This window comes from Manis pentadactyla, chromosome 14 (genome assembly GCF_030020395.1).
Source record: "Manis pentadactyla isolate mManPen7 chromosome 14, mManPen7.hap1, whole genome shotgun sequence".
Classification (NCBI taxonomy): domain Eukaryota; kingdom Metazoa; phylum Chordata; class Mammalia; order Pholidota; family Manidae; genus Manis; species Manis pentadactyla.
In genome coordinates, this window is record NC_080032.1 from 30,719,939 (window position 1) to 30,745,633 (window position 25,695).

General features: G+C 54.8%; 2 protein-coding genes across 9 annotated transcripts in view; one reads left to right on the forward strand and one right to left on the reverse strand.

Moving 5' to 3' along the window:
* Nucleotides 1–2,819: 2,819 nt before the first annotated feature.
* On the reverse strand, nucleotides 2,820–9,721 carry LOC118930436 (Golgi reassembly-stacking protein 1-like). Its single transcript, XM_057492228.1, is given in 6 exon segments — nucleotides 2,820–4,903; nucleotides 5,100–5,230; nucleotides 5,338–5,424; nucleotides 5,879–6,082; nucleotides 6,226–6,306; nucleotides 9,610–9,721. Coding segments are annotated over 6 exon segments (666 nt in total). The 5' UTR covers nucleotides 9,673–9,721; the 3' UTR covers nucleotides 2,820–4,803.
* TTC21A (tetratricopeptide repeat domain 21A) overlaps nucleotides 9,634–25,695 on the forward strand; it is a 28,089-nt gene continuing 12,027 nt past the window's right edge. For 2 of the 8 annotated variants that reach the window (XM_036921683.2, XM_036921686.2), the window contains exons 1-12: nucleotides 9,635–9,931; nucleotides 10,879–11,008; nucleotides 11,779–11,889; nucleotides 12,494–12,660; nucleotides 13,864–13,986; nucleotides 15,700–15,857; nucleotides 17,218–17,302; nucleotides 18,802–18,900; nucleotides 19,767–19,959; nucleotides 22,891–22,988; nucleotides 23,168–23,368; nucleotides 23,991–24,120. In XM_036921683.2, coding sequence (XP_036777578.2) covers nucleotides 9,671–9,931; nucleotides 10,879–11,008; nucleotides 11,779–11,889; nucleotides 12,494–12,660; nucleotides 13,864–13,986; nucleotides 15,700–15,857; nucleotides 17,218–17,302; nucleotides 18,802–18,900; nucleotides 19,767–19,959; nucleotides 22,891–22,988; nucleotides 23,168–23,368; nucleotides 23,991–24,120 — 1,756 coding nt within the window. In that variant the 5' untranslated portion in view covers nucleotides 9,635–9,670. Of the gene's footprint in view, nucleotides 9,936–10,878; nucleotides 11,009–11,778; nucleotides 11,890–11,933; nucleotides 12,084–12,493; nucleotides 12,661–13,863; nucleotides 13,987–15,699; nucleotides 15,858–17,217; nucleotides 17,303–18,801; nucleotides 18,901–19,766; nucleotides 19,960–22,890; nucleotides 22,989–23,167; nucleotides 23,369–23,990; nucleotides 24,121–25,695 lie in introns of those variants that run through there. The other 6 variants (XM_036921688.2, XR_005032051.2, XM_036921687.2 and 3 more) reach the window with 6 other exon arrangements.

The following is a 25,695-nucleotide window of genomic DNA, read 5'->3' on the forward strand; positions in this document are numbered from 1 at the left end:
GCAGGCGCACCCCTCTAACCAGCGGCCGAGGTCTAAGGGGCCTGTGCACTGTGGCTTCTGGGGAGCTGAGGGTTTAGAGGCCATAATCAGGTCAGAGGTGAAGCTTCCAATCCAAATCCTTTTCAAACAGCCACCTTTTTCTTTTTTTACATTTTTTACTAGGGTATTATTGATATACACTCTTTTGAAGGTTTCACATGAAAAAACAATGTGGTTACTACATTTACCCGTATTATCAAGTCCCCACCCATACCCCAATGCAGTCACTGTCCGTCAGTGTAGTAAGATGCCACAGATCCACTATGTGCCTTATCTGTGCTACACTGTCTTCCCCGTGATCCCCCACACCATGTGTACTAAACATAATACCCCTCCATCCCCTTCCCCCTCCCTCCCCGCCTGCCCTCCCATACCCCCCCCTTTTGGTAACCACTAGTCCCTTCTTGGAGTCTCTGAGTCTGCTGCTATTTTGTTCCTTCAGTTTTGCTTCGTTGTTATACTCCACAAATGAGGGAAATCGTTTGGCACTTGTCTTTCTCCACCTGGCTTATTTCACTGAGCATAACGTCCTCCAGCTCCATCCATGTTGTTGCAAATGGTAGGATTTGTTTCTTTCTTATGGCTGAATAGTATTCCATTGTGTATATGTACCACCTCTTCTTTATCCATTCATCTACTGATGGACACTTACGTTGCTTCCACATCTTGGCTATTGTAAAAAGTACTACGATAAACATAGGGGTGCACATGTCTTTTTGAATCTGAGAAGTTGTATTCTTTGGGTAAATTCCAAGGAGTGGGATTCCCGGGTCAAATGGTATTTCTATTTCTAGTTTTTTGAGGAACCTCCACATTGCTTTCCACAATGGTTCAACTAGCTTATATTCCCACCAGCAGTGTAGGGGGCTTTCCCTTTCTCCGCATTCTCGCCAGCATTAGTTGTTCTTTGTCTTTTCTATGCTGGCCATCCTTACTGGTGTGAGGTGATATCTCATTGTAGTTTTAATTTGCATTTCCCTGATGATTAGTGATGTGTAGCATCTTTTCATGTGCCTGTTGGCCATCTGAATTTCTTCTTTGTAGAACTGTGTCTTCATATCCTCTGCCCATATTTTAATTGGGTTATTTGCTTTTTGGGTGTTGAGGCATTTAAGTTTTTAATATATTTTGGATGTAAACCCCTTGTCAGATATGTCATTTACAAATATATTCTCCCATACTGTAGGATGCCTTTTTGTTCTGTTGATGGTGTCCTTTGCCATAGAGAAACTTTTTAGTTTGATGTAGTCCCATGAGTTCATTTTTGCTTGTTTTCCTTGCTTGAGGAGATGCGTTCAGGAAGAAGTTGCTCATGCTTATATTCAGGAGATTTTTGCCTATATTGTCTTCAAAGAGTTTTATGGTTTCATGACTTACATTCAGGTCTTTGATCCATTTCGAGTTTACTTTTGTGTATGGGGTTAAACAAAAATCCAGTTTCATTCTCTTGCATGTAGCTGTCCAGTTTTGCCAAACCAGCTGTTGAAGAGGCTGTCATTTCCCCATTGTATGTCCATGGCTCCTTTATCATATATTAATTGACAATATATGGTTGGGTTTATATCTGGGCTCTCTAGTCTGTTCCATTGGTCTATGGGTCTTTTCTTGTGCCAGTACCAAATTGTCTTGATTACTGTAACTTTGTAGTAGAGCTTGAAGTTGGGGAGCATAATCCCCCCAGCTTTATTCTTCCTTCTCAGGATTGCTTTGGCTACTTGGAGTCTTTTGTGGTTCCATATGAATTTTAGAATGGTTTTCTCTAGTTTGTTGAAGAATGCTGTTGGTATTTTGATAGGAATTGCATTGAATCTATAGATTGCTTTAGACAGGATAAACAGCCACCTTTTTCAAATTGCCTCAAAGGTGATTCTAATGACAGGTTAAATCCATAAACTGGAGATCTTCAGCTTCTGTCTCACAGTGCCACCTGCCATATCCCACTAGGCTTCCCACCCATTCTGCATGTCTGGGAAGGACTCACCTGAGAGTCTGTAAGCATTATACTAGTAGCAGGGCTACTATGCATCTCAGCCCAAACTGGATGCTGAGAGAGCCCATCTCCCACAGGTTCTGACCCAGCTAGGCCTTGAGGTGCCTGGCTGCCAGCCTTGAGGGAAGCAGATGAAGGCCTCTCCCCTCCCATTCCTTACTCGAAGCACCTGCCTGGTCCCCAGGGAATGGTGCCAGTGCCAGGCAGGTACAAGGAAATGCCCAAAGTGGCTGCAGATGGGTAGTGAGAGCATTGAACTAGGAACCAAGAATCCCTGTCTCTGGGCTCTGCCAAAATCTCAGTGTTCCCTGTCTAGGCCTCAGTTTCCCCACTCACCAGATGGGCAGGTTGAACTTGGTAGCCTCCAAGTTCCTCTTCTGGCCTAATGTGTCGGTCTAGGATCACCATGTCCAGACTACCTGTACATTCTCAGGATAATGCAAACCACCCTGGAGGCTGGAGGCGGCTGGGCCCAGAGCTCCCCGCAGAAAAGGTACACATGCAGGCACATTGTGCCAACTATTGCCTTATTTAAAGCCCTCTCAAGACCAGGTAAGATCTCAGGAGACAGGGCTTTGAACTTACCAGGGACTCTCTCAGCAATCCTGGCAGGTCTGCCTCTTTAAGGAACTGCGCAGAGCACCAAAAACTGGGGAGTCAGCCCATGACCCATCCTCAGTCTTCTCCATGAATTCATTACACAGCCCCACCGTGACAGGGCTCCAGCCGGCCTTGGGAGAGGGAATAATCCTTTAAATGGGACTGGAAGTGGCTGCTTGAGACCTGAAAAGTGCAAAAGAGGTGGCAGACTGAGCCTGATCTGCTCCCATGTGACCCATCAGTTCACACGTGTGTTTGTAGATGGGCCTGCATCAGGCAGAGCAGGGCCAGGTGCTCCCAGGTGAGAGCGTGTCAGGTTTCCAGAAGTGTACAAGCAGGTGTGGGTGGTGGGAAAGGGAGGCAAGGGAGAAGATTAGAGAGAGGGCCAGACTCCAGCAGCCGTGTTGAAGAATTTGGGCTTTCTCCGAAGAGGTAGCAGCAAGGGAATGAAATGGTCGGATTGCCTGTGGGAAGGACCCCTGCCTGTACATGGAAACCTGAGCTGGCCAAGCCTCAGTGGCCCTGGGGAGGCTGGCTGACAGCGATACCAAGGTGCAGTCTGAAGTCTTATCCCTTCTCCTCCCTCTCCTGCTCCCCGTGTCCTCCAGGCTCGACTCCCAAGACAGTTCACCTTGCCTGACCCTGTGGCTCATTACACCTCATTTCTGTCCCACTGCAACTGGAGCCTCGACCAGAGACTCTCTTTTCTGGGAGACAGAGGGGACAACCAGGTCCAGGCGGCCAGCCCTCCCAGGAATGCTGAATAATCCATCATGACATCTTGTTCCTTCTGCCTGGTCATTGTTAATACTGGTACCGATCATTCCTTCCTGTTCTTGTAGTTTCTACTTTTTTTCTGGCTCACGTACTGGCTAACTCACAGATCCTGTCTATGCACTTTGCTACCTATGCAGACAGAGAAATATAGGTTCTGAATTGTAGTCAGACAGGCTCTAAGGAGAAAAAAGCCCAAGGCCTAGGAATGATCTCCAATCCTTTCTGACCTCCAGCCAGGGCTCTTTTCCCAGTTAGTGGATGGTAAGCAGCATTTGGCATTTGAATTCAGTCAACTCCTTCCATAAACATTACACCTGCCACTCAGCCCCTAACTGCTCTGAGCACCAGCTTTCAAGTCTGAAATGAGAAGACCACTGCCTGCCCTGTGATTGCCATGAGGAGGCCCAAGGCAAGGATCTATGCACATACCTGGTTCCAAACCTGGCCCAGAGCCAACACTGCAAGAAACTAGTTTCAGCGGAGCCCACAGGAAAGTCTTGCCTTCTCTAATTTGAGCCCAAAGAATTCTTTCCCACTAAGTGTATGAAGCCAAGTCTGGATCCAAATATTTTTGGAATGAGGTCAGTCATCTTATGAAACTATGATAAGGGATGACATACAATTGATGCTACTTTTTGCCCTTAATTGGCATACAATCCACTTTAAATTTTGCCTCCTACTTTTTGTCCAGAAAATTCTTCATTAAGATGTGATTCCTGCTTTCGCCTGAGTTGCTGCTGGTCGGGTTTTCTTTCCTGTACTCTCCTCATTCTGGGGATCAGCAGCCCAACTTTCCAGTATGGTAAATAGTTGGCAGCATCAGGAAGACTGGAGGGGCCTCCAGATGTTGTCTCTGAGGTCCTGGTTCGAGGGCCCCACCCTTCAGTATAGGACAAGATCACCAAGGAATACATCTAAGAATCGGGGTCCTGGCTCTAGCCTCTGGTCTGTCAATAGCTCTGCTGGCCCTGGGCAGGCCACCTTGCATCTCTAGGCCAGAGAATGTCTGAGGCCCTTTCCAGACCTCCCACTCTGGGACACTGGAGTCACCCAGAACTCCCTGACATCAGGTAAGCACTGAGAGTACTCACGGTGACAGGCTGTGTGTCTGTCTGGGCTGACCTGGGTGGCTAGTGCTGGCCAGTGAGGGCTCGGGGAAGGGGTGCTGAGGGTCAGTGTCCAAGCAGCCACCTGAGGCCTCTCTGCAGCTTGGTGTCCTGTGGAGATTTGCCAGGTGAACCTCCTCACAGGGCAAGCCTCCCTCCCTGTAGGTGAGCACTGGACTGAGGCCGGAGCCTGCCTTTGTTCCCTGAGGGGCAGAGAGGTGCAGCTGCAAAACTCCCTTCTCCCTCAAAGCAGGGAGGAACAGAATTAGAAGGCAGAGAAGGCAACTGTGATTAATAAATTACAAATGCATTTGGTCTGGGTGGCTTCTTGTGGCTGGGGGGCTGAGTTGGGATCCGGTGCAGGTATCCATAGCCGATACCACACCCCAAACTGCCAAAAGCAGAAACATTCAGTCCAGAGTGGCCCCACAGCCCTCCCTGTCCTCTGCCACCCCACCCACCCACCATGGCACGGAAGGGGCTGAAAGCCTGCCTCCTGGACCAACCACCGGCCTCAGCACACCCACTGGCCAGGCCCACTCAGCCCCCACCTAGGCCCACCCTGCAGCCCTGAGACCCCAGAGTACCTGCCCTCTCCACCCCAGGCTGCGTTGGGAGTTACAGTCACCTCCCGGCAGGAGTCGGACTCGGAACTGTAAACCATCAGCTTCAAGAGCCTCCCCTCGTGGGACTCAATGAGCGAAAAGAAGTCCTCGGACTATGACAAACACACCGTGTCTGAGCCCTGCCCCCACGCCGGAACTGGAAGCCCCAAAAAGGAGGCCTCTCCACCCCACCCAGGCTTGGGGACTGCGTATTCCTCACTTCCTGGAGGATCTGGTCTGAGCCAACCACATAGTCTGTGTAGGGGCGCAGGCCAGCGAGGGAGGCAGGCGAGGAGGGCTCCACATCCTGGGAGAGAGCCGAGCCAGGCCTTGCCACTGGACCAGGAGGGCAGGGGAGCTGCCTTCCGGGGAGCATGCAGGACCCTGTCCTCTGTCCTCCAAGCCGGAAGGACCAAGCTCAGAGCCTGGCACGTCAGCAGACGTACGTGTTGTGTGAACAGATACTGAAGCAGCGCCTGGGACAGCCCCCTCCCCGAGACTCACTACAGTCCCATCCCAGCACCTAGGGAAAGAACACGCTGCTGGGAGATGACAAAGCTTCCCTGGGAAGACCCAGAGCAGCAGCCGCCCCAGCAGCAGGCGGGGTCTCGTCCCAGCCTAGGGGCCCGAGGTGGAAGGTGAGCAAGCCTGATGCTGAAAGCAGCAGGGTGCCCTCAGGGACGACCAGCTGTGCTCAGCAGGGGACTGGGCACTGGTCATGAAGGCGAAACCCCCCCCCACCCCCTTGCCCAGACACTCACCAGCACGCGCCACACGTGCTCACTGGCCCGGCGGAAGCTGCAGAAGCGCACGCTGGCGCCCAGCAGGCCCTGGCCGCCCCACATGTTGCTAGGCACCACCTCCACCTCCCGCACCTTCATGGTCTTGGTGCTGAACACCTGAAGCTTCACGGGCTTTTCCACATTGGCCTTCAGCAGGGCCTTCAGCGTGTCGTTCTCCTTATTCTGTGGGGACAGCACACTGACTCCAGGGCCCCCAGGAAGGGCAGGAGCTGGAGCAGGGGCACCACTCACAGCACACAGCCCTGGTGGGGGGGCCTCCCCCAGGACAGGATGTGCACGGCAGAGGCAGGGTCATGGAGCCTCACCAGTCACGAGTGCCCGATGGTGATGATGAAGTCGAAGTGGGGCTCCAGGCCTGCCTGCTGGGCTGGGGAGTTCTCCTGCACCTGTCCCACGGCAGAGGCCACAGTCACCGCGCCAACCCTGGGACTCTCTGCAAAGCTTCCCACCCCCAGGCTTAGGAGACACCAGCATGCCATGTCCCAGGGAGGACGTACACCACGTGGGCACACCAGGGCCAGTCCACCACCTCCCAAGCCCTTCCTGGGCACACATTTTCCTTTAGGTAAAGGGCTCTTTCCTGTTTGCCATCCGCAGACCACGCTTCCAGAGACGCCTCAGGAGAACCAAGGTAGCCTTGGGGCTACCAGGAGACCACATGGGCACAGGCCACAGCCACAGTGCTGCTGCCCACAGAGGGCTGGGCTGGGGCTGCCAGGAACCCAGAGGTGCCTTACCAAAAAGGCAGAGCTGTGCCCAGAAGGGTGGCACAGGCGGAGGAGAGCAGGGCTGGGCTCAGGAGGCAGCTGTGGCCAGACCCCAGAGGGTCCTGACCATGCTGACAGGCCGGGCCAGGCCGGGCCCAGGCCAGCAGGTAGTAGGAGCTGCTGAGGAGTGGGTGCACACCACAGCAGACCCAGGAACAGGACTGGGCCTGAGCCTGGTGCCCACCCCCCAGCCTAGGGTGTCTCCAGGAGCCATGCCAGCCGTAAGTGCTCCGGCCCTGCCCTGAGCTCACAGCAACTAGCCTTGCAGCCTCAGTGGAACTCCACCGCAAAGGCCCACTTATAGAGCCTTGCTCAAACAATACAATGACCTCTGTCCCAGGTCTCACACCCTCAGGCCTTTGGCTGTGAGCACCCGATGCTGGACAGGCATTAGTCAAGCCCAGGGGCACAGGACTCACATGGCCTCAGATCCTGGGTGCCTCAAAGGGGTGCTATGCCACCCAGCAGCCCTGCCACTCTTCGATGCCCCACGCTGAAGGAGAGCTTACCACTGAACCTTTGGATCAAGGCCAATTCGCCCAGCCTCTCTGGGCAGTGTCACCAGCTAAGTCCCTGCTTGCCACCTCCAGAAGCTGCCACGGCCAATGATGAGAGTGAGCCCAGAAACCAGTTCCAGCCCCAGCCTGCTTGGTCTGGAGGCCCTGCTACGGGGTGCTCTGAGCCCTCCCACCTCCCTTCAAGGGAAAGAAGGACAAGGTGTCCGGAAAACCATAGGGCAGTTAACCAGGGAGAGCTTGTGGGGAGGTGCTCCTCCCGGCTCAGGGCCACTTCCAACCCAATCCACCTCCCTCAGCCCAGGGCCCTGCTCCTGAGGCTAGTGCTACCCTCATCAACACTGTGTCGGCTGCCCTCCACCACCACAGAGGTCCAGGGGCTCAGGCCCCCCAGCCCCAGGCTCGGCTCCTCCACCCCTTCTCCAATGGCCTTGTCCTCCATTGGCTGTACTCTATGGCCTGTGCCCCAGGGCTTGGCCATCACTGTGGCTCTACAGCAGAAATAAGTACATAGCGGCCCACCACACCCCCACCCCGCAGCAAGCACAGCCTTCTGGCTGCTCCCCACTGGGAAGTATGACACTGACCCGGAAGCTATCCCAACACTCCGGCTATCTCGCCATCGGGGAACTGTTACCAGGGCAGCTCACACGCTGCACAGCTGGGCGGGTGCCAGCACTGCACACCTGCCACGCCTGCCAGGTCACCTTGTTACCACCTCACTCACAGAGGAGGAACACACTCAGTTACTCAGGAATCTGGCCCCAGGAGATCCAACCTGCACCCGCTCCTCCCTATGCCCTGCAGCAGCCATTTCCTGGGGACTCCATGGCTCCAGGCTCATGAGGGCAGGACTTCACAGCGGGCATGCCTCACGGGGACACCAGTGCGCACAGAAGGAGGCACACTTGCCCTTCAGTTTTTAAAAATGCAAGTAGCTAGAGTCACACCTCCAATTAAACCCCCACAGCTCTGATCTCAGAATAAGGCCCGAATCATCAGACAACACAGCCAGCCTCATTCTTCCCTGCTCTCCTCCTCAGACCAGCCACCCCTCCATGCACAGCAGCCTCGCCTCCTGGCCTGGCCTCAAACACAACATGCACAAACCCAGCCCAAGGCGCTCTTCTTCCAAATGTACCGCCTGCGCTGCGCTCTGCACTTCCCTGAGGTGTGTGCAAATGCTCCTTGGTCCGCGGCCTTTCCTGACCCCTCTATCCAAAGTAGCAGCCACTGGTCACTCTGTACCCCTTGCCCTGCTTTGCGTTCTCCAAAGCAGTGGTTGCCACCTACCCCCTTACATTGTGTGTCACCCTTCTCTGCCTGCTGACATCCAAACACCAGCTCCACCAGGGAACAGGGTGATGTGTGTCCTGCTGGAACTCTGCCTGCCACAGAGCACAGGCTTGTTTTCATGAGTGAGGACCTCCGGGCCCTGATCTCTGGTGGTCCCTCTCCAGCAGACCCCTGTCTCCCCTGCCACCACCGCTTACCCCTTGCTCCTGCCAGTACCCTCAATTCCTCTGTCTTCCATCAAGCCTGTTGGAAGACTCTCCTGGCTGGATGCATTCCACCGTCCACCTCTTCTGTCCGGTGTCTCACCATGACGTCCACTAGAGAATGTCCATCTCCAAGCACAATTCCTGCCAACTCTGGGCTTTGTACAGCTCTTTCCTTCCAGGAAACTCCCCTTTAGACCTCCTCATAGTTGATGACAGCCTCCAATCACAGTACAGGGCACTCAAAAGCCAGGCCCCAAATAGCCTGCCTGCCTTTATGGGTCCCAGCAGCCATTGGCTATGCACAAGAGAAGAGGGGTCCTTCCCCGGGGCGCTCTAGGGCAGACCCCCTCTGGTCCTTCTCACCAAAGTTACAGCCGCCTTCCCCCAGTATGGCTCTCCACCCGACACCTCCACTGGCTGTGGGCCCCTCCTCACCTTCATACTCTAGGAACCCCATTTTCCCAGACCGCTTATGCAGACCTCCTTGTGATACGAAGGGGACCTCACCCCGCCTTCTGCACTGTTCCACCAGGGGCCTCCCCTGATGCCAATGTTCCCACCCTTTCTAGCTGGTTCAAACTTGTTCTCCAACCCTGACCCTGAAGCCTTTCCCACTGCACCACCGGCGGGGTGCAAGGCGGGCTCCCCTACAGCCAGAGTCCACCTGGTCACCACGTTACCCAGTCCACCCAATCACCCCAGCCCAGTCCATCCGTCACCCCGACCCCCGGTCGCTCTGACCCCCGGTCCACCCAGTCGCCGCAGGCCAATCTGCCCTCGGAAAAAGCGACATCCCTGTACGCTGCGGTTCCCGCTTCGGCTCGGGGCGGGCAACCCACGGGAAGGAAGCCCCACCCTGCCACTGCCACCGACCCCGGCCCGGCCCCGGCTCGCGGACCGCTCACCCCGTACAGGTGGAAGCCCTTGGCACCGCCCGCGGGCCTCTTGGCGCTGGCGCCCAGGCCCATGGCAGCCCCGCTCCAGCCAAACGCGGTGACCCAGCTCGGCGCTCGACTGCCGCGCCTCGTCACGTGGCAGCCGCCGTCCCGCTCCAGCGCCGCCGCCCTAGCAACCGGTGCCGGCCCCGTTTCCAAGGACGCGCGCGCCTCCACTTCCGGCGCGGGAGGCCCACGGTACCCAGCCTTGGAACCAAAGCCGCGCAGCGCCCCCGATCTTGGACTACGAGCCCCGGACCCCGACATGAGTGACAGCACTTCCTGCCTCATAGTGCGTAGGCCCCCGCGTCCCCGCGTCGGCCCCGACCCCCAGCCTGTCCCCCGACCCGCCCCTCCCCCGCCCCCGAACCTCGCCCTAGTGCCGCCACACCGCCCAACGCCGCTCCCGACGGGCTCCAACGCCAGTCCAGCAGCCCCACTGCCCTTCGACCTCCTGCCCCATTGCCCGGCCAGCCCCTGACCTCTGGAGCCGCCGCCCGGCCGCCCCAGGATGTTCCGACCCCGCTTGCCCCCGCCCCCCGGCCCCAAGCTCCTACCCTACTACCTCCGCCCCTCCGCCCCTCTGGCCCTTCCACCCCTCAATTCCAGCATCTGAACACAACCGTCTCCCTTCTTAAAACGATTCCTCAGCTTCTTGCCCCCAGGATGAGGCCTATGCCCTTCCACATGGCCCACAAGGCTGCATGCGACCCGACCACATCTACCCCCAGCACCAGCACCCACAACCCTTAGGGGAAGGGAGACGGCTTTGAAATCTCAGCCCTATGGCTGTGTGACCTTATCAGGCCACAGTCCCCAAGGGCTCCAGCTTCCATACCTGGAGGATATGCAGAGCTGATGCGTAAGATAAAGGATGCAGAGCCTGACAGCGGCTCCTAGCTGACGGTTAGCCCACAGTAACCTGTCGCCCTAACTGTGGGCGCGATGCTCTTGTTACTGCACCTCTCTCCTTTCCCTCATTCCCTAATGAAGACAATGTCTGGGTGGAATTCTCCACCACGTCTGAACTAGAATCTGTGGATATTTCCAAAACAAACACTTCCAAACTCCTTCCCGGGGAGACTGCAGGGAGCTTCTTGGGGCCGGTGAACAGGGTGAAGCCTGGATGCTCTCCTTCCCTCTGCTTTGTAGTTCTGAGGAGGAGCAGGGAACTGGGGGTGGTCCGAACAGAGACAGAGAAGGGCCTGCAGCCCTACAACTGTGTTTTCCTCCACACAGGCTGGGATTGTTTACTACAGCCAGGAAAAGTACTTCCACCAGTTACAGCAGGCCGCTGCTATGGGCCTGGAAAAATTCAGCAACGACCCTGTGCTGCAGTTCTTTAAAGCCTACGGAGTCCTCAGGGAAGGTAAGGACACATCAGTGCTGGCCTCCTGACCCAGATGCAGCACCCCGGGCTCTGCCTGGATGCCTCTTTAGACCCTAGTTCCGTCCTCACAGAAACAGTCTTGCTCGCAGTGGCCAGATTCCCAGGTCAATCCACAGAATGGGTACTCCACCTCCAGCTGACTTTTGAGACCTCAGAAAGTTCATTGCCCCTCTTCCACACCTCAGTCTCCCTGTCTGCAAAATGAGCAGAAGGAGAGACGACTACATGGTATTGAGTGAGTCCTAGTCTTGGGAGCTGAGAGCCAGTTGTGCAGGAAAAGGAGGAAGTGGCAGGAGGTGGGTAAAGGCAGGTAAAGTACAAGGGCAGAGAGGGGTGGGGCCCAAGTGGGTGCTGACCAAGGACATTCAGACGGTGGTCCTGGGCTGGGGGCTGGCTGAGCTGCCCATGGCCAACATCAGAAGACATGGAGGGACAAATGAAATCTGTGGCTACTGAGCAGCCAGGTGAGAGTGCCCTAAGGTCCTTCTTCAGAACTGACCCCCAGTCAAAGGTCCTGGCCTCACAGGTACCCCAGTGAGTCCACACAGGTGTGTGTCTCAGCTCTAAGCCCTTCAGCCCCTGGCAGTTGACTCACAGTGGCAGCGGCCCCTAATGAGAGCTTCAGTCTTCAGGAAAATGGGCCACTGGGGACCTTTTGCATGGCACCAAGCCTTGATTCAGCCCTATAAAGGCTCAGCCCTGTAAAGGCCTGGAGCCCAGGAGCATAACCATGTGGGCTTTCTTTACAGAGCGCACCCAGGATGCCATCAGCAGCCTGGAGAGAATCCGAAGTCACCCAGACGTGTCCCTGTGCTCCACCATGGCCCTCATTTATGCTCACAAGCACTGTGAAGTCATAGGTGAGTGCGGCTGGCAGCAGAGACACAGCCCCTCGGGGGTGTACGCCCCTGGCCCCAGCTGCTGTGGGCCGGTGAGGAGTGGCTGCTGCTCCCTCCCTGAAAGGCCTCAGAGAAGATCCATGCCCGGTTCCACCGACTAGGAGCCACCAGCAGAGAACGCGACAGTGGAAGGGCTCCTCCCCCAGATTCCAGGAGTTGGGCGACACCTGCTTTCCTTGGCCAAGATCTTGCCAAGAATAATGTAGCCAATATAAATAATTCTACCCCTGATCTCCAAGAGACTATAAACTGCTATTTCCCCACCCAGAATGGATTGCAGACTGAGTGTGGGTATTCAGGTTTGGTCTTTTTGCTCAGCAAACTGCTGGGCAGAGGAGAAAAGATAAGTCTCAGACAGCAACCCCAGTCCAGGCCCAGGCAGCTGCTGTGGCACCGCAGGGACCGGGTTTGCTGGTTTCCAGGCCCTGCACCAGCGTGTGATGGGCTCAGTGTGTTGACCGGGCCCAGGGTGTCCAGAGGCCGCTCCCTGGCCCTCAGTGCCTCCCACAGAACCAGGCAGACCTCCTCCCCCTGACTTGTCCTGTTTCTTCTCTTGGATCCACAGACCAAGAAGCAGTGCAGGCGCTCAAGAGCAGCCTGAAGGAAATGCGCCAGATAGCCAGTGGGACTGCCCTGTACTATGCCAGCCTCTTCCTCTGGCTCATGGGCCAGCACGGCAAGGCCAAGGAGTACATCAGCCGCACCCTGAAGGCCTCCAGCAGCTCCAGAGAGGTGCCCGCCCCGGGCAGACACCTCTCAGCAGGGCAGCCCCAGGACCCTGCCCTCCCTGCCCCAGAAGCTTGGGACTGGGAGAGGCCACACCCAGGCCCTGGCAGGACCCGGGCCTCACAAGAGCTCCTGCTGCAGTCCCAAGGCCCAGTCGAGTACACGCTGCCTGTGTCCACTGAGTCCAGTCTGTGGCCCATGTTACATATTTTTAAACTGTGACTTAGTTGCTGGTATTTAGAAGTCAGACAATTCTTACTTAGAAGTCCAGAATTGCTGATTCTTTGGAAAAATGAGATGATCTGGTCACACTGGGCCTGCATTCCCTCCTGGCAGTGATGTGCTGGATGTCAGTGGATCTCGCACAGGCCGTATCTGTACTAGTGGTAGAATAGGGAGCCTCCATCTAGGCTGGTCTACCCACCACCTCAGTGGGGGTGATATTACCCCTCAAGGGGGTAAAAATGGGTTATTGCAGGAAGGGGTGAAAACACCTTACTGTTTATAGGTAAAACACAGTTTTACATTCAGTACATAGTTTATCTGTGATCGTAACATTTCATGGATGGGGAGAGAAAGGTTAGGGGAAAATATCTAGGGGCCCCTTAGGAGGGCAATGAGGGAAAGAGTTGAGAAATCCCACTCTAGTGAAGGCCGCTGCAGGGCAGGGTCTCCTCAGCGCCTCTCAAGCTCCCCTCCTGCACCAGACCTGCTATTTGCTAAGCAGCCTGGGCAAAGGCTGGGGCGGAGCCCACAAAGCCAGTGAGCTCAGATGGCTGCTGCTCCCGCACAGGCCAGGCCTGGGCTGGGCTGCAGTGTGGAGAGAGCAGAGTGGCCCCCAGGGGCCCATGTGGGCCTCCTGACCCTGGAGCCAACAGGCTGTGACAAGACAGGCGGGAGCAACTCAGAGGGGCAACAAGCTGAGGGGTCATGGGAAGGCCCAACCCAGCTTGGAAGGGCATGGAAGGCTTCCTACAGGAGGGGCCTCATTGGCTGAGTTGTCAAGGCCACTGGTAGTTACTCAGGGAAAGGGACTTGGCTCGGGGGGCACGAGCTGGGAAGGGCATTCCAGGCAAAGGAGTGGGAGGTGCGTGTACCTGGCTGTGACAGCAGGGCAGCCCGAGTCTGGTGGGCCTGGGACATGCGGCAGGAGGGGCAGGCTCTCAGCCAGGCAGGCCCACGGGCTCCCCACTGTCTTGTTCTCACCAGGGCTGTGTGCTCCGAGGCTGGGTGGACCTCACTTCTGATGACCCCCACACCGTGAAGAAATCCATCAAGTACCTGGAGCAAGGGATTCAGGACACCCAGGATGTGCTGGGGCTCATGGGAAAGGTGGGCAAGGGTATCTCGACTGGGCCTCTGGGGCCAGAGACCATCAGGGGCCCTCAGACCAGACCTAGTCCCCAGGCCCCTGGCCTGGCCGGTGAGGAGCAGGGCCGGGAGGGGTCAGGGTCACACAGCAGCCTGGCCCCACGGAGCCCCCTGGGCAGTTCAGGCTCTTGTGCTGGGCCCTGTCCCCTGGCTCTTGTGGCCTCTTGGTCCCTCTCCTCTACGTCTTTCACGTTCTCTTCCCACCTGTTAATTCACTTAGTGAGAGGAGGTGGGCATGGTATATGTTTTGTATTCTCTCAACCTAAGTTCCTTTTTTTTTTATGAAAATATCATTGGTACACACTCTTCTGAAGGTTTCACTAGAAAAACAATGTGGTTATTACATTCACCCTTATTATCGAGTCGCCCCCTATAAGTTCCTTTCTTCTTTTGTGACACGCATTGAAGTAATCTATGAGAGGAAAACTATCCTCCTCCTCTCTCTGTTTGTATATATCTTTCTTATAAAATCAATATGCACTCGTTTAAAATACAAGTCTGAAAATGTCTAAGGATGAATTAAGACGACATCCTTAGCCCTCCCACTCCAGACAGCTGCTGTCAGTGCTCTAGGTCAGTGTCTCCCGTCTATTTTCTGTGCATGGGACCAGGATGTGCCTTGGGATGGCCTTCCGGAAGCAGAAGCCTCGGGGATGATGGCTCAGGAGGCCTCTGGGAGAGCACCCAAGAGGAGGAGAGGAGCCTGGTGGAGATGCGGCTCCGCAAAGGGCTCCGTGCCTGCTTGAGGCCTGCAGGCTGGGCCGGCCCTTCACCGCCCCCACCCACAGGCCGCTAGGTGGAGGTGCCCTGGGAGGGGGCAGCCTGGCCCAGGCATCTCGCTCCAGCCCCAGGACCCAAGAGGGAGGCTTCCCTGAGAGCCGTCAGCTGCCAACGCCCTCTGCAGAGTGGCAGAGAGCACTGTTAAGACAGTTGTAATCATATAGCACCTGATCCTTTCGTTTCTTTTTCTTCATTTAAGATTTTGTAATAAGCAAATGTCATTTTGGACGTCTACATAAAGCCAATCCCCTGTTTATGGGCCTATAGCAGTCTGCCGACCCACTCTCCTATTTTTTGGATATTGAGTGTTCCCGGCAGTGCGCTTAGAGCGTGTGCTGCAGTGAACATGGTTTCGCAGAAATCTTTACTCAGCATAACCCTCCTCTGGTTTTCCTGTCTCACAAACGGAGGCTTACCTTAGGTTAACAGAAACCTTCTTTTCAGAGTGTTTGGCAGTTTTTTTAGGGGCAAGTCTTTCAGGGGTATTGCCCTGTCCCTCAGGCTCCTATGCCGTAACTCACCCAGGAGAAGCTGGTGGCTGGCACTGTCCTGCAGAGGCCATGACCCCAGCCCCTTGGGCCTTGGCAGGGAATGGGCCACCTGTGAAAGTGAAACGTACCCGGCTCTCCAAGTGCCCAGTTCTGCACTGGCAGCCCCCCTGGCCTACTCTGTCCCAGGCTGCCCGGGGCTCACCTGCCTCCCTGAAGCCCCTGCCTGTCCTGTCCAGGAGCCCAGGGTGGCTGTGCTTGGCCCTGTGATGACTCCTTCCCCAGGGCCCAGCTCGGTGCCCTGGGGCCCTTGTGCCAGTCTCCCATCCTGTCCTGGTGGAGGCACTGACACCCGCACTGGCCCCCGTGGGCACTGGCGGAGGCTCTGCCTGCGGGCTTTTGGCAGGCAACCTACCTGATGACGCAGCAGAACTACTCAGGCGCTCTGGAGGTGGTGAACCACATCGCTGTTGTCTCAAGGAACTTTGTGCCCGCCCTGGTCTTAAAGATGCGGCTGTTCTTGGCTCGGCAGGACTGGGAGCAGACGGTAGAAATAGGACACAGGTGAGGGGGGATTGCCCTGCATCGCTGCATGGTCCTGTCATCCTTGGCCAGCCAGGGGTGCTGCTCTGTGTCCACCTTGGTAGGTGGGGAGATAGGAGACTGTGGGCACTGGATGGAACAGGACAAGAAGGAAATGTCAGTAGAGGAGCTATGAAGACATAGCTACCTGGGGGCTGATGCCAGCCTGTGCACCTGTCAAGGCCTGCTACACAAAGCCAAGAAATAGGCCTACATGAGGGATCCAAGAGGTGGAGGGGCTCCTGAGCCCCCAGAACAGCAAGAGCTATTGGGGGTTGGGGGACAGGAGTGGCCCTCTGAGGAGTGGGGGTTGGGGAGAGAGAGAAGAGGGGGCTAGGGCTGGGGTATTAAGCTTTTTAGAACTATGGGTACCATGTGCTTGACTAGAGGAGGAAACAGGTCACTGGCCGAGAGAAGGCTTGTGGTCTAAGGCTGGGGGCATCAGCAGGCTCCAAGGGCAGGCTGATCTTGAAGCATTTTCCTGTGAACAGAAATAGAGGGCTTCAGGGGGAATCATGTTTGAGAAGCTTTTTTGAGGATGGAGTTTTCTAGGTAACTGAAGCTTATCTCTTTAAACTCTAATGCTTTAACTATTTTGATCAAGTAATTCTAAAATGGAGAGTGCTAATTTTCTCCCTAAAAAGTTAATGGACTCTTTTTTCTGAATGACCACGAGTCATCTAGGTATTATTAGATTGTAAGGAAATGTACAGCACAATTCTGAACAAAACACCAACTTCTTCCTTCCGCCTGATGATACCTCCTCTGAGGACTGGGAATCTGAGTCTCAGGGAGGGACTGGTGGTAAACAGAAGGCGGCTCCACTCTGCTCAGCCTGTAGGTGGGCCCTGCCTGAGTGAGCCTGGACCCCTCTCCCCTAGCTGACACCTGGAGGCTCAGCCCCAGGCCAGCAGGACTCCTGGAGGCCCCCACCATGGGTATGCAGCCCCCGTGCCCAGGCCCTCTGCCCCCTGTGGGCAGGGAGACAGTTTGGCGCCAGCAGGTAGAGACCAACACCCCACACCTTCCCTCAAGGCCCACACCTTCCCTCAAGGAGCCCACCCAGCTAGGGGCCTTGGTAGGATTCTTCCACTGTTTTCTGAATCTGTTCTCTCTAGATTTGTGTCTTTGTTATCAGCTTTGAGTCTTGTTGACGCTTTCTGTGTATGAGAGTAACCTTCCTTTACACAGAAGTCCATTCCCTGGCAAGGCTGAAAAACCTGAAGCTTCCTATAAAGAAACAGAATACTTAAAAACACACGGTAGGACCAGAAGTTGCCGCCACACCATCCTAGCCTTGCCTAGAGACACTCACTTCATGTGGCTCCTCTTCCTGTTTCAGAATCCTAGAAAAAGACGAAAGCAATATTGATGCCTGCCAAATTCTAGCTGTGCATGAGCTTGCAAGAGAAGGCAACATGACCACAGTAAGTCCTTTCAAGAATCAGAAGTTGAGCCTTGAAACAAACACAGCCACGGAGGAACCCCTCAGAGTGCCCACATCCCCATGACCTTGGAGGGCACTGCCCAGATCTCAGCTCCATGCCCCCATCCTCACCCCCCAACGCCCTGCCCAGCAGGCCTGCCCTGGTTTGGTCCTTGGGCCATACAGTTCCAAACACAGTCCGTAAGGTGACCCTGGTTCTGCCATGTGTTACCTGTGAGCCTGGGCAGGTGTCTACACCTGGATAACCCTCTGGGATCCTCATTTACAAAATGGAGATAATTCCACCCAGCTTGTGAGGTTGTTACCAGCACTAAATGAGATGACATATGGGAGAACTTGGAATAGTGCCTGGTGCACTAGAATAATTCCATCAAGTTAACTGATGGAGGGCTTGGTTGTGTTTCACATTTCACAAAATGCCACTGTTTTGGGGGGATGGTTGGAATCACTCAGGCATCAGCCAGGCAGTACCTCGCCCCAAACTTGCTCCTAGAACTCACAGTTTTACAAAGAAGCCCAAAATAGCTCTCCAACACAGTCAAAAACACCTAGAATTCTTAACGAAAACCCTCAAGAGTTTCTAAGGGGTCATGGTGGGAAGAGGAAGCTTCTGGTTCCTTCCTTGCAGCTCTGAGACTGTGGGCTTTGTGGGGTGAAGCAGAGAAGACAGTCCATATTCGGGAGGAACCCCGGAAAGGGCCCAGCGCCATCTCTGGGGCCTTGCCCAAGGGCAGAGGTAGCGTTTAATGCCTGTCCTTCACCCCACCTCACACCTGGGTTTACCCCATGCCTAGGCTGCCCAATTCTGATCTCCCACTTGCTGAGCAGGGCAGACCCACCTCATCCAGGTCTCTCTTCCCACACTTCTGTGCAACTGGGAACCAGAACTCCCCATTCCTAGGTAGGCAGTAGGCAGAGGAGGCAATCAGAAGAATGTAGGCTTTGGAGTCACCTAGTTGACTGCTAACCTCAGACAAATTCTGGCCCTTCTTGTGCTGGACTGGACAGTGACACTGCCTTCCTTATAGGGCAGGTGGGAGGATTCACAGGAATGACAGAGGTACCAATTCGGTAACTCATCAGCATGGAGCAGAGGCCAAGGGCCAGAGACTCACCCTGACCACCTGCTCTGCCAGCATGGTGGTGTGTTGCCAGCCTGGTGGGCTACAGTATGAATGCAGGGACAGCTGGCTCCTGGCTTTGTCTCGGTGGGTCTGAAAGGCAGCTTCTCAGCACAGACTCATGAACAAATGGGCAGTGCCAGCTCTTGGCTGAATAATGTTCCCAAAGGCTCCACCTGGGGGCCCTAAAATAATACTGATGGCTGGGCCCACCCAGGTCCATTTACCTCCGGGGCTGGCTCCTGGGCACAGGTATTTTGATGATCTTCTGGCTGATGCTAATGTGCAACCAGGGTCCAGAACCTCTCCCCAAGTCCTGTAGTACATACTGCCTTTGACATCTGTTTTGTCCCTGCAGGCTGCCAACCGTGTTAGAAATCTGATTAAGGCACTAGAGACAAGAGAGCCCCAAAATGCATGCCTCCATCTTAAAAAAATTCTCGTGATTAGCAGACTGGTAAGAAGGGTATTTCCAGGCTTCTGAACTTGTGCTCCTCCCGGATTTCCTGAGGGAAGCCCCGTGGTGCCCCTGGAAGGTCCCTGAGCACCCTGCCCCACCCCTCTCTGGCCCAAATGTGGCCTCTCAGGCTGGTGGCCCATGACCTGTGGACCCTACCTGCCTCTGGCCAACGACTGTGTCACATGAGCTTAGATTCCTTGGCACAAGTGCCCCTCACAGATGCCAGGTGATCAGGAGATGTGATCTGGGTGTGCTTTTAGAGTGGGGGTACCTTGCTGGGGAAAGAGGGTGGTGCCGGATCACCCCCAGCTCTGGCCCAGGTTAGGGGGGTGCCCAGTTCCCATGACCTGGAAACATAAGGCAAACTGACCAGAGGGCCAATCTGTCTGTCTGACCTTCAGCCAAGAAGCGAGGTTTACTAAAAACACTGAGCTCAGGACCACAGCTGCATGGTCCAGTGCCAGACCACCGTCTCTCCCACCCTGTTCTTTACCTGATTTTCTCTGCCTTGTTCTCCACACGGCCTGGAGCCGCTCACAACCTTCAGGGCCCCTCCCATCATGGGACACAAAGCTTCTCTCACCCAGCTCCAGTTTCTGAAAAACTCATGGTGACTCGTTGGATCAATTACTGTGGCCAGACGGGTTGGTCCCTAGGAGGGCCCTCACCTCTGTGAGGTGGTTCCACAGATGTGGCCAGTGGGATGTTCTCTGGGAGCTGGACAGCTATACAGACACGGCACCTCTTGGCTCTGCTAAGTCCCCAGGCCTGCCACTGGGTCCCCCCTTTCTGATGGTACTGTGCTACAACAGCACGTGTGGGACTGACTGGTCTCCCCCTTCCTGTGTGCCCATTCCTTGCAGTGTGGGAGGCACCAGGCAGTTCTACAGCTGGTGTGCAGCTTCATGGAGCGCACCTTCATGGCCACACCCTCCTACGCCCACGTAGCCACAGAGCTCGGCTATCTCTTCATCCTGCAGGACCAGGTGAAGGAGGCGTCTCTCTGGTACTCAGAGGCCATAAAGCTGGATGAGAGCAGTGTGGCCGCCTTGACAGGTCTGTGCAGGCTGGGCAGGGCAGGGCAGGGGATGTGAGCATGGGGTAGGCTTCATGGTTTCCAGAGGAGAAGGGCTGGAAAACACTCCCCAAAGAGGGTGTGGGAGTTGGGGGATGCACTGTATGATGGGGTGCCTTTCCATGAAACTGCAAGTATATATATAAGAGGCTCTGATGGGTGATCACAGCCACTCTGATTTACTTCTGACCCCCCAGAAGACTGACAGCCTGCCCTTTGTGTTCAGCCAGCCCTGCCTCTTCTCAGGTCTTGCAAGGCCAGCACTGGGAGAGAGTCCTGCCCAGGCAAAGCCCTGCCCCAGCCTCTGGCCTCACCTCTGTGGCCCCTGAGCTGAAAGGTTGAGTGACTAGTTCTGACAGTTTTACTTCCCTGTCTGTCCAGATGCTGCCCCCTCACCTTTGTGGAAAGGTCAGATGAATTTTCCAGAGCCCAATTTTCATTATACACATTTTTTAGATGCACTCAACTCTGTGCTCTCTGGTGAATTCTGAGCCAACAGTTTAGTTTGGGTTGAGGAAGCCGTATGGCCCAGTGCTCCAGGCAGCCACCTTCCTGCCCTGGCTCTGGGGGCTGCCTTTTTGGGCAGGTCACTTCTCTGCCCTGAGGGTCCTCATCTGTGTAGTGCAGTTGTCAGAGCATTTAGTCTCAATTTCTGATTCAACATGTCAGGCTAGCTCCTCAGCCCATATCTCTTCTTCCATCCCCAAATCCCATGAAAATAACGCAAGATGCTTTAACAAGATAATGCAGCCCTAGAAACAGGGAGGGTTGCCTTCACTGAACCAGGGACTTTGAGAACTTCATGTTTCTAGAAGAGAGAGAGCATAGCATCCAATGCATGGAAGCTCCAAGTGGGTCCGGAAACCCATAAGCCAACATAGGCAGAAATGGGTCAGCTAGAGAAATGAGTAGAACAGCTTTCCCCAGGAAAAAAAAAAATGAAAACACAAGCTCAGGGTCACCAGAGACTGGAAGCACAACATGCCAAGGGGCAGTCAGTGAGATAGCAAGGAGATTTTTGATAACCAGGAATGGAATCAAGGAGGCTCTTAGGGGCAGTGGGGCAGGAGGGAGCAGAGCAGAATGCCCGTGACTTACCACCACCACCAGGGACAAGCAGGACACAAAGATCCAGCTGCTCGGCATGTAGGCAAAATCCCCTAAAACAGTCCTCCACCAGGCTGAGGCCTGCCCCACTTCCTCATTCAAGGGAGAGCCCCAGCTGGTCAGCCTAAAGGCAAGTCCACGGGCCAGAATGTTTGTCCCACATGCTCCTGCCCAGGCCAAGGCCGCTCAAGCATGTGTCCTGGAGTCACCATCTTACCTGGACTGTCTGGGAAAACCAGTGGCCTTAACCATTTGGGGAATCTGCCCCAGCTGCCAGTACTCCTCAGTCCGGTCTGTCTGTAAATCTGCTCGCAGTCTGAAAGAGGGGCCAAGTGGGACATGCAAAGCCGTGGCTCTGAGGAGCAAAGTAAAGGCCAGATATAGAAAAGACGTGCTTCCCACTGAAGCACCTCTGGTGTGTGCAGAGGCTACTGGGTCAAAAATTAAAGGACATGCTACTGTGGTAAAAGGTGTAGAGAACAAAATAGAGGAGCTGAAAAGTAAAAATATTCACCGCAAGTTAAAAATTCCATAGATGAGCCAAATAGCAAGACAGATACAATTGAAAACCGAGGTGATGATTAGGAAGACAGTCAAGAATAAATACACCAGAAGGGCCAAGAAATACCTCCAAAAGTAGGAACAGAAGGGGTTTGTCCTCCCAAATTCAAAACATCACAAAACAACAGTAGTTAAGTCATCTTGAGGCCAACCCTGGAATCAACAAATAGATCAGCGGGACAGAAACAGGCCTTATGACAAAGACGAACTTTCAAACCAACAAGAGTTTCAGCAACTCATGGGTGGACGCTGGCTATCCATTATAAAAGGATAAAGGCAAGTCTCTATCTTACTACTTTACTCAAAAGTAAATTTGACTTGGTTCCCTGGGGGATTCTAATTCTAAGCATGACCAAACTCAGAAGCTATAACGGAAAATATTTTGCTGATTTGACTATGTACAAATGTAAACTAATGGATGGCAAAAGATATTGTAAAAATAGTTGAAAGGTAAATGGCAAAGTAAAGAAAATGTTCGCTACAAAGTGTTAATAATCTTAAATATAAAAAGGAAAAGAAAATTACCCTAAAAGAAAAACAGGCAGAAACTATGAATAGAAAACTTATAGAAGAAACAAAAAGGTCATTAGATATATTAAAAGATGTTCACTCTCCCTAATAATGAAAAAATGTGCATTAAAATGAGTTGCTGTTCACCTTTTAGACTGGCAAAGAGTAAAGCATGTCCAAAGGGTGTGGGGAAAGGCCACATTCAAATTCCCGGCTGTAGTATTAGTTCAGATTTCATTGAAGGACGAATTGGCCTTATCTATCAATATTTTAGATGCATGCCCTGTGACCCATCATCTTTACTTCAGGAATTAGAACATACAAAAATGTTCACCATGGCTCTGTAGTAGTTAAACACTGAAAACAAACCTGATGCGAAATGAGATGTCCTTCCATGGACAATAAATGGTTACGTCCACAAGTGGGACAGTGTGTCATCATTAAAGGGAATGGGGTAGCTTCATGTGAACTGACAGGAGACACCTGTATGCAGCAATAGCAGGTGCTTAGAAATATTTCTGAAGGAATACACCCCAACCTTTGAAGGCAGTGGCTCTGGAGCAGAGTGAAGGTGCTGCATTGCCTTATGGTCTCACTGCTTTACCAGGAGCACATGTCTCTCCTTCAGTTTATGAAGATGATTGGGAGAAGGTCCCCAGCCCTGACACCCATCGTTCCACTGTCTTACCCATGCTCCTTGGCCTGCTGTTCATGCTTGTTCTCTCGGGCCCCAGGGATCATTTGGTGCCAGATTTTAGACGGCCACCTGGAGGAGGCAGAGCACCAGCTGGAATTCCTGAAGGAGGTGCAGCAGTCCCTAGGGAAGTCTGAGGTCAGAGCTCCCTGGGGGCATGGGCTGCTCCAGGGTTGTGTCCCCACCTTCCTCCCACCCCGCTTCCCCCCCAGTTCCCAGCACAGAGCAGCCGAGATGGCCTGATTTGTGCTTCGTCCTCGCCTATCTATCAACTGCCTGGCTGCCCTTGGTTGCAGACCTGTGCCTGCCTCCCACAGGTGCTGGTTTTCCTCCAAGCCCTTCTGGCGTCCAGGAAGCACAAGGGGGAGCAGGAGGCCTTGGTGCTCCTGAAGGAGGCGGCAGAGCTGCACTTCTCAGGCTTGCAGAGCCTCCCACTGGGCCAAGAGTACCTGGAAAAGCTCGACCCCTTCTTCCTGATCTGCATTGCCAGGGCTTACTTGCTCTTCTGCCCCAAGCAGGTGAGGGGGAGGTGCGGCCCCATGGCAGGGGTCTGGAGTACAGGTTTGGACAGAGGTGGAGACTGCACTTGGCTGGTCACCAGGCTGGTGGGAGCCCCGGTTGGTTGGGAGGCCTGCGCCGCACAAACACACGTGCACGCGAGAAACAGCTGGGAGGCATCCTGAGGCCATTCCCACTCGGTGGGTGGAGCTCTGGGACAAGCTCTCCGTGGTACCCCTGCTGGTGGTCCAGGAACCACACCTGGAGGGCCCTGCCCACACCCCTGCCTTTATCCTAGAGAGGTTCCAGTCCCTCTTCGCCCCCAAGCCTTCTAAGAAGGATGTCTGTCTTCACTTGTTTGTCCTGCTGTCCTTGCCAGGCGAGATTCCTTGAGGGCAAGGATGTAGCTCAGAAACCCCAGGGCTGTAGTGAGTCAGTCCACAAGCATTTATTGAGCTCCAGGTAGGGCACAGCAGAAGCACAGCAAAGGCAGCCCCCTGGGGCTGGAACTCCGGCCTGGATGAGCAGTGGTGTGTGTGTGCGTGCAGTGCAGTCGAGGTGCCTCCCAAGCAGGGCTTTCCCAGCGCCCAGGAGCCTCTGTGGGGCTGCAGCCCTCACATAGCCAGACCCCTGTCCCCACAGCCCCAGTCACCAGGCCAGATCATGTCTCCACTTCTTAAACAAGTCACCGTCATCTTGAATCCTGTAGTCAAAGCTGCACCAGCGCTCACGGAGCCTCTTTATGTGATGGCTCAGGTCAAGTATCTCTCAGGTGAGCCCTGTTCATCCACCCAGACCCCAGGGGCTCCCTGCCAGGGACACCTTACACACACCTACGTGCGCCCCAGCCTCCAACCCCCAGAAACCATCCACTTCCCTCGGCAGCACTCTCGCCCACCCACCTTCTGGGTGCAGACCTCGTCATGCAAGGCAGGGCTCTGACCCTGGGATGCAGTGGAGCTCAGAACGGGCTGACACTCCTCATGTTGGCATGCTAGGAGTAGACCGAGGCGGGACTCCGAAGCACATCGTGGTGCTTGTTAGGACAGACAGTGCTATGGGGTGTTGGGATGGGGTGTAGGTGGGGTGTTGGGTGGGGTGTGAGTGGGGTGGAATATGGGGCATGGGGAGGGTGGGATATAGGGTGTTGCGTGGGGTAAGGGGGTAGGGGTGGCATGCTGGGATGGGGTGTAGGTAGGGCTGTTGGCGTGGTGGGGCTGTGAGTTTAAAGGTAGTGGAAGCTTCATGGGGAGGGGAGGCCAGTGCCATCAGGCTTCAGGGCCTCAGGATGGCCAGTAAAGAGCCTCCAGTCTCTCCCATTGCAAGGCCCAGATCCCCAGAGAGAGGAAAAGGGAGCAGAGCCCTCCCCAGTACCCTGCTGTGCCCTCTGAAGCACTCTCTCCCTGTGGCCTTTCACCCCATCTACCTGAAGCCAAGCTGATCTGGTGTCCTGGGAGTCGCTGGGGAACCCAGATGCATGGGATGCCCTGTGTGGGCCGCCCTCTGCTGAGGCTCCCGTCTCCATCCTTGGTCACCCGGTGCTCATCTGGGTGCCAGGCTTCCCTGGGCTCCTGGGCACAAGGCAGGGCGAGAGCACTTCCCAGGGGTGCTGGCAGCTGCCAGCAGGTCTCTGGCCAGAGCAAGGCCTCTGGCTGCTTAGGTTGCCATGGTGACATCTACCTGGTTCTGCCGCTCACAGGGAAGGAGCAGGGCTTTGAGACCAAAAGCAGGTGTTCCGCCCACCAGATTTTAGTCCCTGAGCAACAGATGTTGAGGGGCCTGGCTCCAGAGGGAGGGGGGCTCCCCACCAGCCCCAAGGGCCAGCCTGGCCGCACAGAGCCTCACAGCCCCATGGTGCCAAGGCATTCAAAGGCTCAGCCTCAGGTGCCCATCTACGGATTGAAATGCTGACTTTGTCCCTTGCACGCTCACTTACACCACTGGCATTCTAGCCCTACACCTAAAAGACAAGGACAGTAAGACCAACCTCGTGGGGCTGGGCAAATGTTCAACCAGCTGTTCTGAGAGCTTTGCCTATGTTGGGCATAGAGCCGGTGTTGCACAGGCTGTGACTCTGACAGCTGTTCTTACCCAGCTTTGTTCTGCTCTTGGGTGTGGGAATCGAGACTTAAGTGTTCCCCTGAGCTTCCACATGCAGCACTAGAGTGACTTAGCCACACCCTGAGAGTTACAGAGAGCCAGAGGGAGTTTCTCCGGGCTTTAGTTTCCTGGCTTTTGTCTGGGTTGAGGCAGAACTGTATAGTTCTGTTTTCAGGAAGAGACCCCTGAGTGAAACAGAATGGAACTGGGTGAAATGCCTAACTTGGGTATTTCTGGGTAATAGGAT